This window comes from Colius striatus, chromosome 7 (genome assembly GCF_028858725.1).
Source record: "Colius striatus isolate bColStr4 chromosome 7, bColStr4.1.hap1, whole genome shotgun sequence".
Classification (NCBI taxonomy): domain Eukaryota; kingdom Metazoa; phylum Chordata; class Aves; order Coliiformes; family Coliidae; genus Colius; species Colius striatus.
The window spans coordinates 10,807,852-10,824,438 of NC_084765.1; the positions used below are offsets into that span (position 1 = coordinate 10,807,852).

Consider the following 16,587-nt stretch of genomic DNA (forward strand, 5'->3'; position numbering starts at 1 on the left):
AAAGTCACTGCTATGACATACCTTCAGCCTTGCTTTGCTGACACACTGAAACATGGCTAAAGACAGAAAGAATATGGCAGGAGGTTCAGGATGTCATTTTGTTATCTTTAGAAAACTCTGTCAAAGTCATTTGCAGTGAAGTGCAGCTGCCAATGCAGTACATAGATATATGTCATACAGGCAGCAAATAGATGGTAGGCAAACTAATATCTTGGCTTCACCGAGGGGAACAGTCTCCCCCTCCCAGAAAGAACAATACAAACAAAAGTTCCCAATAACAAGAAGCACACCAAGACCAAGAAAGCACCATAAATGCCTCTTCCAATTAGCATATTTTAATAAAAGTAACATAATATTCAAGTATAGGTGCTTTCCTTTGAAGGTGTACTTCAGGTAAAAAAACTATCAGCTCTGAATTATCTGAGGCTGTTTGGCACAGTGGTCTATTGTCGAAGCCCTACTCAAAAAAGCCTCACATACTTGTTTTGGAAGGCAAGACACCCTAGTATACAAAGACTAAAACTCAGGTCAGAGTTTTTGTGCTTTAAAGCAAAACTATTGTTAATTAATTTCATCCTTAATGCAGGCGACTCTGGGATTATGTGGACGATTTGTGTTGAATGCACTTTGCTATGCATCAGCTGGAGAACGTGGGAGAGCCCTGCTGATAGCAGACTCAAATCAGTCTTCTCTAAAGTTAGCCTTCTATGTAGACAGTTGTCCACCTCTGGCAGGGAGCCAAGAGGAGCCAGCCACGCTGTCTTACCACCTGTGGATTCTTACCTCTCTACAGAAATATCTGTCTGATTATTAAAGGGCAATGTTTCAGTTCCAGCTTGATCAGTGCAAAACATATCTTTGCATTCTGCTAAGTCCAATAAGTAAGATACACACATACATTTCCCTTATTTAATAGGAGCCTTATTTTGGGGATGAGCCCACTGCAGGAGAACTATTAAACCAGCAGGAGAAGGAAAAAAAAAATCAGTAACTTTTTGCTGTCATGCCAGCAAATAATGCTGGCCAGCCTTCTACTGCATCTTTCTAAAAGCAATACTACACGTTCACTGATTGACCTTACTACTGCATTCATAACTGTTTTCATTTTGGCATTTTCCACCAGTTACTTGGCATTTTTACATAAGCAAACAGATCGTACTAGGATCTCCACACTAGTGTCTGAAGGATGTAATAGACAACTTCACTAATAGCTCTTTTAGATGAACCTTATTTCTTGCTTTCACAGAATCTCAAGGGTTGGAAGGGACCTTGAAAGATCATCTAGTTCAACCCCCCTGCCAGAACAGGATCACCTAGAGTAGGTCACACAGGAACTCATCCAGGTGGGTTTTGAATGTCTCCAGAGAGAGAGACTCAGGAACCCACCTGGGCAGCCTGTTCCAGTCTTTCATCACCTTCACAGTGAATAAATTCTTCCTTGTATTTCTTTGGAACCTCTTATGTTCCAGCTTATACTCATTGCCCTTTGTCCTGTCATTAGTCATCATAGAGAAGAGCCTGGCTCCATCCTCCTGACATCCACCCTTTACATATCTGTAATCATTAATGAGATCACCTCTCAGTCTCCTGTTCTTCAAGCTAAAGAGCCTCAGCTCCCTCAGCCTTTCATCATAAGGGAGATGCTCCAGTCCCTTAATCATCTTGGTGGCCCTGCGCTGAACTCTTTCCTTAGAAGTATACACTCTTTAGGATTGACTAACAGAGAGACATCTTGAAAATAATAGGTACTAGAAGTGGCTGTTTCATAGTATAAGTTTCACTGATGATACTGTTATTAGAGAGGAAGAATTTCAGTGAAGTTACAGATCCAAATATTACTTGGGTTAGCAAGAAATAGTGGAAACAAGATTCTTTGGGGACTTAGAGGAGTCTATCAACAATGCAGTTTACTTTCCATAGAGAGTGCTTCATAAAAATACTACTTGTAAGCTGGCTTTATGACTTTAAGCAAGATTAATTCTGTGCAACAAGAATTGCTAAAGCAATAACTAGCAGTAGGAATGATCTCTGCCAGGGAAGGGCAGGCTTGTTCCTTCTCTCTTGAATTCAACTATTGCCAAAGGGGAAGTGATGCACATTTTGTGCTTTTTAACAACATGAATCCATTTGTACATTGTCTTATTTAAAAGTAGATCATTAGAAAATAATTAAGATATGCCCAGACACATTGCTCACTTGTGTTTAAATAAATAACTGAAAGTAGCAAGTATAATCCTATTAACAGCAACTTCTCAGTAATCAATCTGACTGGCTTGGCAGTTACCTGACCCACATCTCTGTCCTTCACACCTCTCAGTCACCATATGTCTTACTATCAATGTCTCTGTCAGCTAGCGAAGTGTTTTCTCTGAATGTGGCATGGAGTAAATATCTTGCCCGGGGTTATGCAAGCACACTGTCAAGTTTAGAGTTGAATACTCCTTGAGTGAATTAGCTACTAGATCCTCTCATCAACATGCTTAACAGATAAAAGTGTGACATTCATTAGACTTTACCTAACAAACCAAGAGGGGTACACTCATCAAACACTTGTTTAGCAGGTTTTGTATTTGATAGTCCAGTGGAGGGCTACCAAAACAATGAGGGGACTGGAACATCTGAGGAAAGGCTGGGGCTGTTTAGTCTGGAGATGAGAAGTCTGAGAGAGGGCCTCATTGATGCTTAAAAATTCCTAAAGGGCAGGCACGAAGAGGATGTGGCAAGCCTGTTTTTCTCTAGTGCCCAGTGACAGGACAAGGGGTAACAGGCACAAGCTGGAACGCAGGAATTTCCTCTTGAATATAAGGAAAAACTTCTTTCCTGTGAGGGTGATGGAGCCCTGGCACAGGCTGTCCAGGGAGGCTAGAGAGTCTCCTGTTTTGGAGGTTTTCAAAACCCACCTGAACATGTTCCTATGCAACCTAATCAAGGTGAACCTGCTTTAGCAAGGGGTTGGACTAAATGATCTCTACAGGCCCCTTCCAACCTGTCATTCTGTGATTCTGTAACAGTAGCAAACATCCAGTTGCCAGCACCCTAGACACAAAAACAAAAAGCCAAAAGGACTTTTTGATGTACTAATGCTAACCAAAATATAAGAATAATTAAAGTATTGATCTAAACCCTGAAATTACAAAATATTAACTACCTCTTCCAGTTGCATACCGAAGCAATGCAAAATGGACCTGAAAGGGTTAACACCACCAGGAACAATTACTGCTGTGCGAGGAAACCTGCCTATCAAACTGAAGCATTTTCTCTCCAGTAACTTCCTCTTAACTGCACAAAAGGGAAGCAAATGAAGCGGTATAACATTGTTGCTTCCATGCTTTGAAGAGAATGCAGCTCCCCTGAGTGTGAAGGTGCCAGGAAATGAAACGGCTCCTCGATTTCCCTACCTGTCCCCTAATTACATCCCAGTGTATCCCAGAGTCAGCTAAGACTGTAACTCAAATCAAATAATCTCTTTACTTAATATTTCACAGATATTTTTTAAAAGATACTGATGCCAGCATGAACACTCAGTTCTCTTTCTGTGGGACATCTTTTTTCTTTTGATATGTATTTAAAGACCTAGTTTCAACCGGATGGGAAATTTTTATCCAAAATCTATACACATGTTCTTACTACAGCCTAGTATGACTTACCCACATAAAGGCAGGAAAATGCACTTGACTGTCTTCCAAGTAAGTGAATTAAAATGAATTAAACCTTGATGTGGATATTTTTATTCATAATCCAAGTGAGCTTCATTAGACTAACTCAGTTTCATTCCTTTAAAGCAATCTACACACAATTAAGCCACTTTGATTCTGAACAAGTAAACAGATCTACTTCAGCATAATCCATTTAACACACTTACATTCAAGTTAATTTTCCTGTACAGTTCCCATGTAGGAAAATTTTCTTGAAGTAATTCAGTTGAGATGTAAGCACACTCCACTTCATGCATATCATCTACACCTCACACAAGAAAAGCAAAATTGCTGGAACTCTGACTAAAAATAATGTCATGCCTTTAATCCTTTTCACACTCACCTTTCTCACATTATAAAAGTCTCGATGGGGATTACTCTTCAGTTCTTTAAATTCTGACATCTCATTTAACATCTCATGTAAGCTAAATTTAGACTCTAAAAAGTTCAGCCTCCGGTGACAATATGTTTTTCTGTAAAAGAAAACACAAAAATTAACCGTAACTTGAAATGTTTCAAATTCGGAACTTGAAAGTTTTCATAGTAAATTTCTTTTAAATGAAGATCAAGACAAATACGTTTTCTTATCCTACTGGTTAACAAATATGTGATTATCCAATATGATTTCAGACCAGAGTTATGGACAACACCTCAAATAGAACTCTACGTAACCACGTTCTGTGGTTTGTCTATGTACTGTTATCAGTGTACCTGTGCATAAACTGCAGTTCTTTCAGTAACAATGACCAGAGAAAGCACAAAACCTGTAATAGAATATGATGTCAGCTGCTACTACTCTGAGAATGTACCTCCACTAGAGCAGATGACCTCACCCAGAACAGGAGCACCTTGTAATCCAACCTTGTTCACTATGGGAAGCATTTAAAGAAAACCAAACCCAAAGTTGATTTGCTTTTTCAATGTATCCAATATACTTGAATTTCTTTATGCCTTCACACACACACACACACGTATCTTTTTGGTAGAAATACTTTTTTCCCAAAATAATTTCTTGTGCTCTTCTTAGAAAAATTATGTGTCTCTGTCACTGCTTGCCTACTCCTGTGGCTGCTCTTTCATCTTCTGTTATCTTTCTCATTCTATTTTTAACCAATGACATGGTTTTTCCCTTCACCATCTGTTAATTCTTACTGAGTCTACAATATTTTTGTACCACTATTAGTGTAATAGCCTTCTTTTTTCTGCTTTATTGTTGACAATCTGTCCTCAGTGGGACAGAAATCCCACTATTGATTTGAAAGTTAATTCAAACACTGCTCACTGTATTTGATACTGATCAAGACCCATTTGCCCACTGCAAGAAGTCTTTGTTGGGTTATCCTATTATTCAGGAGACCAGAAGACTGAGTAGGGGTGAGATTTCACCAGTTTAAGAACAGCAAAGCTTAAAGAACAATGGGTTCCAAGCGGCCCTGTGTGTGACAGACATAAATGGCAGGAGAGCACTTGCTGCAAAGAGGGAAACAATACTGTATGAAGAGCTTATGCAACAGGATTATTGAAAAGATTTTTTCATTGTGGCTTGTTTGTATTTATCAGGGAATGTGAATCAGCAAAAGCTTAATCTGCAGAAGTGAAAGGAGATTATTGCTCCTGCATTCACAAAGGTGCTGAGTGTTCCAACACATCCTACCAAGGCCCTTCTTATTTATGGCTTCCTGATGATGACAAAAGCTGCAAAAAGAAGGGTCTTCACTATGACTTTTGTTTAAAATTTTTCCTCCTTGCCCTTTAGGCTTCTCAATATCTGTCTCTTGGAAATGGATAAATGAATTTACCCACTGCATACTGTAAACAAGCATACTCAAGGTAGCTTTGATTTGGACCAGGAGTGCAGATAATGCTGGCAGAAGCACAGGGAACAGGACAGTTCTGCTCAGACCATCTGCTTTGACACTACCAATGCACAAGGCAAGTATATTATGCTGCAGGTGTCAAACCCAGACTCCAAGAGGAAAGAATGGATCAGGTGTAACTAACTTGTCACATTCTAAGTGATTATCTTTCAAAAGTGGGATTAGGAATGAAATGGTGGCAGGCAGAACAATAGTTCAGAAGGACAGTCCAGGTTCCCACCGGCTCTGTCCTAAGGTGGATTCCTCTCCTTTCCCCATGTTGAGCTTTGTCAAGAGTGTGTCAGAGACTCTACTAGAGTTGTTATATTGATGAGGTTTAGAGATCTCCCAGGAGTTTGATGGTTATGGGAAACTTCAGGCCTATTTTAAGCATGCATGCATCAGTTTTGCAGCATGTGAACACCTAATTCACATGGGGAACAAAGCAGACTTCATATTTATGTTGCTGAGCTGTTCTGTATGCTCAACAAATACAGGGTTTCTTTTCATGCAGGAAAAGTAGAAGAGATACTAAAGAATTTCAACTGTTCAAATGCTTCAAACTCAGTCTAGGCCAAAACAAAATAAAAAGGTGAGGTCCCAAGTTTCAGTTCCCATGCCTCAAATAGTTCAGGTCAGATCTTACTTTAACATTTAGTAAATGTATTGCTTTTATGACAATTGGTTCTCATTCTGCTATGGCTGATGCAAAGAAACTGAAGAAAGTGAAATACAGACTTATGATGGGTTTGGTTTTCTCCTTTAAGTCTTTCCATGATGCATTAATGCTTCAGAAGGGCAAAACAAAACATTACTGTAGACTGAGTACATTGAGCAATTCAATATCACAAAAGTGAGAAGAATTAAACTAAAGGCAAGAGCCTGAAGGGGCAGAAAAGAAAGAAAACAAACATACGTTGGACCATCTGCAATTAGAGCAAGAACATGGCTCAGGTCAAGGGTATAGGTCTCTAGGTCAGGATACGGCAGACTCCGGGGCTCGTTGAGTTCCATCATTTCTTTGTTATCATAAACAAAGGGAATGCCACCTTTTATCTTCACAACATAATCCAAATTGTCTGGAGCATCATCAAGATTGTAAGGGTCTTCATTTTCTTCTGGTGGTGAATGGAAATCTGGAAATAAATTTATGTTTATATTTAGAAGAAATATTTTATACAGAAGGCAAACAAATTACAAGAAGGGCCTTCTACTTCTATAATGCTTCATTTCTAACAAATCTTACTACTCTCAGTAAAATCACATTTTCAGTTACCATAAAAGATGTGTTATTATCACACAGCTTTATTCTGATCAGCTTTAATTACAGCCCCTTTCAAAGCTAAGTGCCTACCTTAATTCAAATACTATACGCTATTAGAGGTCTCTGAACCAGTGTATAGATAGATTTAATTAATGTGTGATGGCACAAGTTTCAGAATAAGTTTCCTGAAGTATCTAATTTAGGACAGTTGAAAGTACAGTTGAGATTTTTGAACAATAAAACAGTTGACTTCATACCCACCTTCACTGATTTTCTTTTCCCCTTCTGCTCACTGTAGTTATTTTTTAAATTTGTATTGAAGCACACAGTAATGCAGCTGTTCTCACACTGAAACATCTGTCAGAAAAGAACAGGCTGTGCCTTACTTCTTCACCTCTGCCTATCCCACAGTCCAGTGAGCCAGACCAGGGCATACATATTAGGACTATTAGTGAATATACTTCACTAATAGAGCAGACAATAACTGAAGACTCAGTGCTTCTCCTGCTGGCCGAGGCAGTGGTAGAACTTTCTCTTTTTCTGGGGAGGTCTGTTTGGTTTTTTGGTCTTGTGGTGTTTTGACTGCATTTTTTTCATGTGTGTTTTCTGTGTGTGGTTGGTTTTGGTTTTAAACAAAAATCCTTATTTTTATGTTTAATTGCTCTTTAATAGAACCAAGAGGCACAGAAGCCAGAGATAGTACAATATAACTCTTAGACTTTTGATCATCACCAAAATCAGGAAGTACCAGAAGCACAGTTGGAAGTTGTTCAGTACATTTTTTTTTCCCCCCACTCTCAGAATCAGGTAAACACAAATACTTCTGGGAGATTCAGCTAATGTGAACACTCAGCCATCATCATTCATGCTAGTAGGTGTTCATTGCTTCTTTCACAGCATCTTACTAATGCAACTAGCATAAAATAAATCCCTCAGACACACTGATGTCAGCTGCACTACATTCTTGGGCTCGATCTTATCACTGAGATTCCCTCTTTTACCTGTTCAGTTAAGCCAAGACAGAAAAGTAATTAACCACTCCTTTCATTCACTTAGAGCACCTGAATATGTTATAAACTGATACCATTCATAACTATCCAGCTCAAATGTGTGTTAAGACATTGTGTAATGAGATTTTATCATTTATGTCACAAGTTTAAAACCATAATTGATAAAAAAGTTATTAACCTAATAATAGCTTGAAAATATCTTCTGCATGAAAACATGTTAATTAACCCTCTTTCAACCACTCAGCTAGAGGGTAATGGATTTAAAATGCCACTTTATGGCTGAGAATACATTACCAACAATATGGACACATCTACAGTGGCACATGTGTACAGGACAAAAGTTCCCTCTCACAGGCTCATCCAAAAACTAGCAGTGCAAGCAGTTTAATGCACAAACAAAGCTTTCAAAACACAACCCACCTAAGTGGAAAAAAATATGAATTATGACATATATAGTGGGGATTATGTTCAACTTAATAAGCTTTGCTGAGAGACTAGAGTTTATTAACCCAGGCAGAATGCCCAACAAAGATGACTATACAGCTTCCAGCCTTGACCTGGTAAGTGTACCATGCCTCTGAAATTACTGACTCAGGGCTTGCCAACTGGCACATCTGCTTTGTGTTTCAATTTACAATGACAATGTAGGTGAGCTCATAATCCCTCTTATTTCAGCCTGCCAAGATCAGGAGGAGTGACCTTTTACTTTGAATCATATCCATATATCTCTTTTTCTGAAGGAATACATGTGTAATACTTACTATCCCATTTGCTGAAAACAAAAATATCAATGAGCATCTAAAATGGGGGTTTTTAGCTTTCGACAGCTTCAGAGTTTCAGATTAGAACAGTCATTCCAACAGAATAAATTACAGAAGCAAAGACACTCAGAAGAGATCACCACATAAAATCCAGCTTACTTTTACCACAGCAGTGCACAGGTTTAATTCTGTATTTCAAAAACAGAAGGAAGAATATTCACCTGGATACACTTCATCTTCAACCTTCCATTTTTCGTCTCGCATGCTACACAAATACTGAGATGTTGTTCTTGGGAAGCGGTGGTAGGCAAGACGGGAATACTTTTCTCGAATGAGAAGCGCTTTCACCAGGCTCTTGGCAGCTTGCTCGTAATCATCAACTGTAACCTGAAAAGAAAGCCTGGATAAATACTGACAAAAATAAAACAGCAGTTTTAGCAACAAACTGAATCCATGCTAGTAATAAGGAGACTGAATTTCCAGCAATGTATGTAGCTTGACTATAAGGCTGTTACACAAGGTCTCAGGAAGCGAGTGACAGAAGCAAAATCCAAATTAATATAGAAAACACATTTTTTCCCCCTCCTACTATTTATTACTCATTTATTTATATTTATTTTTTATGATAAAAAATATAAAACAACCTAACCTTTACTTCACCTGTTTTACAAATCAACATGTTCACAAAGCAATTTATAGTTGTTTTTGAAGAGAGCCATAATATACTGGCATTTCACACATCATACACAAACTGCTTGTGGTTTGAGACTTCTTTTCCCCATCGCATATGGGACGCGGCAGGGTGGGGTGGGGGGAAGGGAAGCTTCTTACCCCTGCACAGTAATCCCCACTGATTGAAACTCTCTGAAACTCTGGTACATCATATGGCACTTGGACTGGCACAAAAGCAGTTGGAAGAACTGGTGTTGCAGGAGACAGAACAGGATTAGCTGATGGTGCTTTCCATTCCTGGGATGGAATTTGTAATGATAAAGACTGAGATCGAATCATCTTGAAACTTTTCTTCCTAAAAATTCATGGTATAAAGCATAAAATAAGGTGCTGTATAAAACACACAATACACTGGAAAACTCATTACAGCAAAGAAAGCTCCCCCTAAGAAATTTTACAAATGAAATCCCTCATACCACAGCAAAAATGTTGGTCTCAAAATATTTGTGCTTTTAGCTTTTTTTTTTTGTATTGACATTTCACATGATATATGCTACACAATTGCACTTACCCTGCACAGAAATACAATACATCATCATTTATGTACAATCACTGTAAGATGTCCTAAGGTTTGCTTTGCTTCACTCCTTACAAATTCAGTTTCAGCAAGCCACTATACAGAGGGAAAACGTGACCACTGTGCTTACTTTAGTAGAAGTTTATTCTTAAGAGATTGGTGGTGCCAGAATTCAGGAAGTATCAGACAGAAACAAGTGAATGTTATTTATGGTTAAGTTGCTGTAAGTTGTCGTGTTATTACATACACTGTTCATTCTTCTGAAAACACACAGGACTGAAAAACTCATCCGGTTGTCAAGACTGTGCATCAAAATACATATAGTCAGTTACGTTTATAAGAAAAAGGATGAGCACGTAGTTATTTCTCAGGCAATGTTTGATGAGACTTGAGCAAAAGGCTCATGTAGGTTATCAGAGTAATAACAGCATGGGTCTGATCACAAGTCCATTCTTTCCCTCAGAGCACTAAATGGCTAAGCTCTGTAGATATAAAAACTTTCACCCTTCCTCAGCAAAACAGTGATAGATGTGTACAAAACCAGCTAAAAAAATGAATACTGCATTTTTCAGTGAAGTAATTGCAATACTTCAAGTGAAGTTTTAGAACATATCTAAATATTGAATTAAAGACTTAATTTATATAAAGATTTTAATTCATTTTCTTTACTCAAGTTTCAATATATTTAAATGTATTTTAATTATACGTATAATAAATAAATATCATGTTAGAAACTACCTGTGATATCACTTTCTTTTGCACTGTGGAAGTAGGTCCTCGTTTTACAAACTAGTCCCCAAAAAGTTAACAAAGTAAAAGGAATACTGGAATATTCTCTAGGAGTTGTATAATACTTCTGTGATAGACGGAAAAATAAGAATCATAGAATCTTAAGCTTTGGAAGGGATCATGTAGTCCAACTCCCTGAAGATGCAATGCTGGTATAATTAATACCCTATGACCAAATTCCATCCTTTCTTAGGTACTTAAAGCCACCTTTGAAATCAGTATGAAATTCTTGAAAGGCAGTGTTGGATCAACTGCAGCTGAAAAAAGAAGTTTTCCTCACATAGCTATCCTGAAAGTCCTATAGGACAGTGAAGAACACACGTTCTGTTCCCATGTGTAAACAATGTACATATAACTTCCCACTTTTGACAGCTGAACTTGTACAAAAACATGAGGTACAGTTTAACAGAACATATTTCTAAAAGACCATTTCCCAAATTAAAAGTGAAACTTATTTGTTCATGAAGAAAGACACAGCAAATGGTTATTTGAATGGAAACATCTAATTTTTTCCTTCTGAGCTTTTATGTGTATGAACATGCCAAGTGGGAAACCCACTTGCACAATTCAAAATCCAAAGTCTCCGCTTTATATCATCAGTGTGTCATGCCTTAATTGAACTTGACTGACTCCTCTCCCTTCTGTTCCAGAAATATGATGCCAAGCATTGCCCAACTGATTGTCTGCAGCTAAGTGGGCACATGTGTTTAGCTATTGCTGGCAAAGGCTTCCGTGTTTGCCTGCTTTTTCAAGAGTCTGAACACACACACAAGCCATTTGGTGTCAGACTGCTGCTGAGCCACAGGACTCCAGGAAACAGTCAAGCCAGTCCACTGAAGCCAAGATACTGGAACAGTCTGATATCAGGGTAAGGCTACAACTCTCACAGAAGACAATCATAAACCAAATCAAGTTTTGCTTCTTTAGATTCATGAGTAAAACAAAGGTAGACTGTACGTTTTTTTTTTTCCCCCAGAAAAGTCAAAACACATTATTTTATGGCTGATAGTAGTTAGATTTTATCTCTGTGAGTTAAGGAAACCTGCAAATAACCTCATTATGCCAATACCACTTTTCACCTCTCCCTTGATGTTAAATGTCAACTCTTTGCTTTCATCTATTTTACAAAGACTAAAAGAAGGATCACATCACTGTTATTTTCTCAGTGTTAAAATTTTCCATTTCTCTGAATTAAACTAGAATGTGAGGAAGTGTTTCCTTTTCTGACTCTTTTTACATTAAAGAGCTTTAGGGCTGCGTTCAGTTCTACCCAACTATGCTGTTTGTTAAACTTGCTTAAGCTGTATCTATGCTATTGCTGGAAATGCAGCTGAAACAACCTCATGGCCCAGCCCCACACTTTCTGCATAGCACACAATGACATCACATCAGTGCCCTTTGTTGACCGGTACCTGCTGCTGACCTTCCTCCTGAAGTAATAACAGGCAGTATGTTATTTGCCAGCTATTTCAATATTAACTTAAACTCTTTGAAAAACCCATTTTCCACTAAGAAGGCAACTACTGAACAAACCTTTTTGCTGTTTCCACAGACTGTTGTTCTGCCAGTTCCTTCTGCAGTTCCCTCTCCTTGGCCTCTTTCTGCCCAATAGGACAGTCTTCAGGCACAGTGAATAGTGACAAGGCATCTTTGCTGTCTTCTTCTCGGAGAACTTTAGCAAATACCTTCTCTGCTAGAAGTCGCACATGCTCATCAACATCAGAGATGTTCAGCTTTGGAAATTGTCTGGGCATCTCGGCTAATAAGGGAGACAGTTGACAAAGATATCTTTATTGTTCTTGTAATTATATGGGAGAGCGTTGGGGTTTTTTCATAGTACATCTACTAAAATTAAGAGGTTAGACCAAAAGCAGAAAAGGAAAACAGTTAGACAGAATTTCAACAGGTATGCAGTACACAAGAACCACAGCCATCCACTGAGCATCTTTTCTTGCAGAGCTATGCTAATTAGTGAATTAGGGACTTCTTGGTATGCTAATAAAAATTCCTAAGACGCATAGGTACAGATTGGCCAATAGATCCCAACTTACTTGCATAATCAGAGTGACTATGATTTACGATGTAGCATACACTTAACTGTGTGTACTTGCACTGAACTTGGAAATCACTCAGTTTCCTGCCTTCATCCCTGCTCAGGGACTTCAAACCAATTTTAGAGACACAAGCAAGCTAGAAAACAAGGTTACAAATTTCTACCTCACCCCATCCTTTCGACAAATACAAAAGTCATGGACTTGCTGGGAAATAAAATGGTTGCAAAACACAAGCAAGTCTGATGTAGTTAACTCAGGGACCTTTTTTTTTTTCAGTAGTTCATATCCTGCTTTTGAGTTGTATGTGGGAAGCAGGTAAGATAGAGACTTTAATTTCTACTTGGGATTTAAATACTGTTTTTCAAAAAAAAAAGCTTTGTATTATAGACTTTCATTTAAGTATCCTTTCATCACTATTTCCATTTTTCTTTATAACAGTACTACTGAAATACCATATTTAGCAATTCTTCTTTAGTTTCATGTTTGTATTTCATTTTCATACAACCCAAAACATGACTTGTGGCATATCTGGTAGCATTCCGGCAGGGAAAAAAAAATACAGCACTTGTAAGTTACTGACTGGTATTACTTAGTATGTACTATAAAGCTTTTTGAGTGCCTTCAGTATGATGGAGTTTGTACCAAATAAGATTAAATTCTTATTACATAAGTTAAAAATAGCAACAAACACGTCAAAACAAATGGATCCAAGCACTGCCAGAATGTGAAGCCTGGGTCCAAAACTGGCTTTTCAGAATCCTTTTTGGTTACAAAAATGCAAACACACTTTCTAGGACAGCATTAATTTAAAGAACAATGTATGCTGTGAGTCAGCATGGAAGATGGCAGTTGTTAATCACTCCAGGCAGAACTTATCAGGACCCCCATTATGGTATTTCTGTAGGCATGTTGCAAGTTTCACATGTTGATATGTGATCCTTTTGATATGTGATCCTGTTAGTTTCAGCCTAAAATATTCTAATTAACATCCACCTGTTTTCACAGTTGCTTTGAGAACTCCTTTGCTTTTATCCTAAAAGTAAATATAGCATGACCAAGTGACAAGAGATACATTGGACCATTAACTTGGCAATTTAATAATCATCTATATTATTCTGCATTTTATATTTTAGGTACCAATTCACAGCCCAGCGGAAAAACATCCCTGCTTTAAATAACTGTGGACCCAAGACTATGCAGTTTTTCTGCCCAGAGAGTTCTTGCCTTGCAATTAGTATTAAGTCTTCATAAAAATCAACTATACATACATAAGAAACAAAAATATACAGACGTTTAGCCAAATGATTCTATGACAATGCAGTATGATGTCTTCCAAGTATCCAAACTTAGGTTCAGTTTCTCAATTTCAAACCTCAGTGAAGTCATGGGAGTCTTTCCACTGACCTCAATGAGCACACTTGTCAGCAACAGTACAGCCATACATACAGTTGTGAGCAACAAGGGCCTGTTGGGGCACTTGAGCCAGATAAGAACAGTCTTTAGAGTTACTTGACTACAGAAAGAGTTCTAGTAATAATGGTAATGTGGAATAATGTTTCTTTTGCTGCTAAATCAGCAATTAAAATAGTTTCAGTACTAGCTGCCTGGGACAGGAAAAAGTAATTGGCTGTATTATTACCACTGGCTGAGCATTTTCTTCGTATAAATGAAATTTTTCTTAGAGAATTGTGATCAGAAACACATTGCATATGAAACTATTGTATTTTAAATCACTACAATAATAAAGAGTTAGAATGTATAGATACATGTACAATCCTCTATTGAGGCCAAAAGGGTTTTTTTCTTTACTTACAGGACTTGATTTTATATCCCCAAGAGATGAGAACCTAAGGCACAAAACACTTGGAAAGGTAGCTTCACCCACATCACTGCTGGCTTATGTCACAGAAATTAGTTTAATAAACCTAAAACAGTCATGAAGCACTTAATACTCATGCAAACTGTGCTATCGCAAACTGGAAGACAAATGAGGATGTGGTATCCAGCATGCTTCTAGAGAAGTGCCATCTTTTACCCAAGGTGAGGGACTGGAAGTGCAATAACTAGAAAACAGGATGGGGAGGGGGTATGAATGCTGTCCAGCAACCAGCAAATACTCTTTTCCTAAATATCTCTCTTAAAGATAAGCTGGCTGGGTTGGCTGCTCTGTAGTTCTTTGTAGAGGAAAAGAAAGCTATTTCTCGTGAAACATTCAGCATAAAAAGTGATGAAACGATTGTTTAAAAAGCAAGTTTCGATCAAGAACTGAATGGGTTTGGAGACGGAACGAGCATACGCCATGACAAGCACAACTGCCGCCGCTCCAGCCCCGTGCATGGGCAGCGGGCAGCGCGGGGCCGCATCCTGCCGCCGGGGCAGGTGGGGCAGGGCCAGGCGCGGGGCTCGGCCGCGGGCGCTCCCGCCACTGCCGCCCGGGGCCCGTCCCTGCGGCCAAGGTCACCACCAGCCCAGGGCAGCCCGGCACGGCGCTGCCTTCCGCCTCAGGACTTACCTACCGCCCCGGGGAAAGCCATGCTGGGGCAGGGCCCGGCCGCGCCAGCGGCGCTCCCACCGGCTGGACAGACTCTGTCAGAAGCCGCCGGCGGAGACGAGCGGCAGCAGAGGGAGGAGCCGTTCCCGCCAGATGCCGCCGCTCCTCTCTGCCGCATTCGCCCGCCGTCCGGCCACCCCGGTACCGCAGTGCCGCGCCGCGCCGCCCCTTCCCCGGCCCTTTATGGCTGCTGCGGCCCCCGGGCGGAGGAGCCCTCTCGCCGCGCCCCCGACCCCGCCGAGGCGGCCAGCTGCTCCTTGGCCGGCAGCATCCCGGCCCGGGGCGGCTCCGCAGCAGGTGGGGCCGGGGCCGGCGGAAGGAGGGCGCTCAGGCGGGGGCTGCAACCCTGCCGGGCGACGCGCCAGCTCCGGGGGCGACGCGCCAGCTCCGGGGGCGCCCCCGCCCGCCCCGCCCCGGCGCGGGGGACGAGCGGTGCGGGGCGCCGTTAACGGTCGCCCCGGCGGGGCGGGGCGAGGCGATGAGGGTCCCGCGCCCCGTCCGTACCTCAGTGAGGAGGCTCCCGCGCAAGGATGCGGGGGTGGGTTCCCTTGGGAGTCCGCAGCCGCTTCGGGCGCTCACGGCACCGCCTCGTCCCGCGGCAGCACCTGCAGCGACGGGGAGTGGCGAGAACGGGGACGGCGCTTTCCTCCGCGGCGCGGCCTCCGGGGGAGCCGGAGAAGCCGAGGAGAGCCGTCCTTCCCCCGTGCCGCCGCGGCCCCTGTTCCTCTGGAGCCTTCGAAGCAGAAGTCGCGCTGTCACATGTCTCCTGGCCGGCGTAGGAGGGAGCTACCCGGGCCGCGCCGCACCGCCCCGGCCCGGCGCCGGCCCAGCTCAGCCTGCCTGATCTTGCTGCAGCCGCGCGGCGGCCGGCCCGGGGCGCCCCGTCAGTGCCGCCTTCTTAAGCACTTATTTCAAAACTTCTCCTCAAAAAGCACTTTAAGGTAGAGACCAGAACGTCGTGAGGCTGGTGCGAAGATGACACCCAATAAGTAAGTTTGCTGACGATGTCAGAAGTGTTTTCAACCATGTCCGTCCTTCAGTGTAGTGACACGGTTCACGTGCTCGCATGTATTAAAAACAACCCCAAACAACTCACCGGGTAAGGAGCCCAAGATAAATAACCGAAGGTCAAAACAAGTATGACTTAACAAGAATGAGGATCTTAACACGTAAAATAATTTGACCATATTTTGAGAGATTCTAGACCCTGAACCTGAAATGTTTAGGGTACATATGGGTTATAATACTTGGGAGTCTAATCTGAAGACATTTCAATATAAAAGTGTCTTTACAGCGGGGGTAGCACCGTAGGGAGCAGTGCAGGGAATGCAGGGGCCTTTGTGGAAAAAGACAAGCAG

At 41.0% G+C, this 16,587-nt stretch overlaps 1 protein-coding gene across 3 annotated transcripts in view; it reads right to left on the reverse strand.

The window, feature by feature from the left end:
* AMPD3 (adenosine monophosphate deaminase 3) overlaps positions 1-16,254 on the reverse strand; it is a 34,110-nt gene extending 17,856 nt beyond the window's left edge. For 2 of the 3 annotated variants that reach the window (XM_061999225.1, XM_061999227.1), the window contains exons 1-6: positions 15,191-15,440; positions 12,158-12,383; positions 9,418-9,613; positions 8,808-8,973; positions 6,468-6,687; positions 4,039-4,168 (exon numbers count right to left, since the gene is read on the reverse strand). In XM_061999225.1, coding sequence (XP_061855209.1) covers positions 4,039-4,168; positions 6,468-6,687; positions 8,808-8,973; positions 9,418-9,613; positions 12,158-12,383; positions 15,191-15,347 — 1,095 coding nt within the window. In that variant the 5' untranslated portion in view covers positions 15,348-15,440. Of the gene's footprint in view, positions 1-4,038; positions 4,169-6,467; positions 6,688-8,807; positions 8,974-9,417; positions 9,614-12,157; positions 12,384-15,190; positions 15,441-15,733 lie in introns of those variants that run through there. The other variant, XM_061999226.1, reaches the window with a different exon arrangement.
* Between the last annotated feature and the right edge of the window lie 333 nt (positions 16,255-16,587).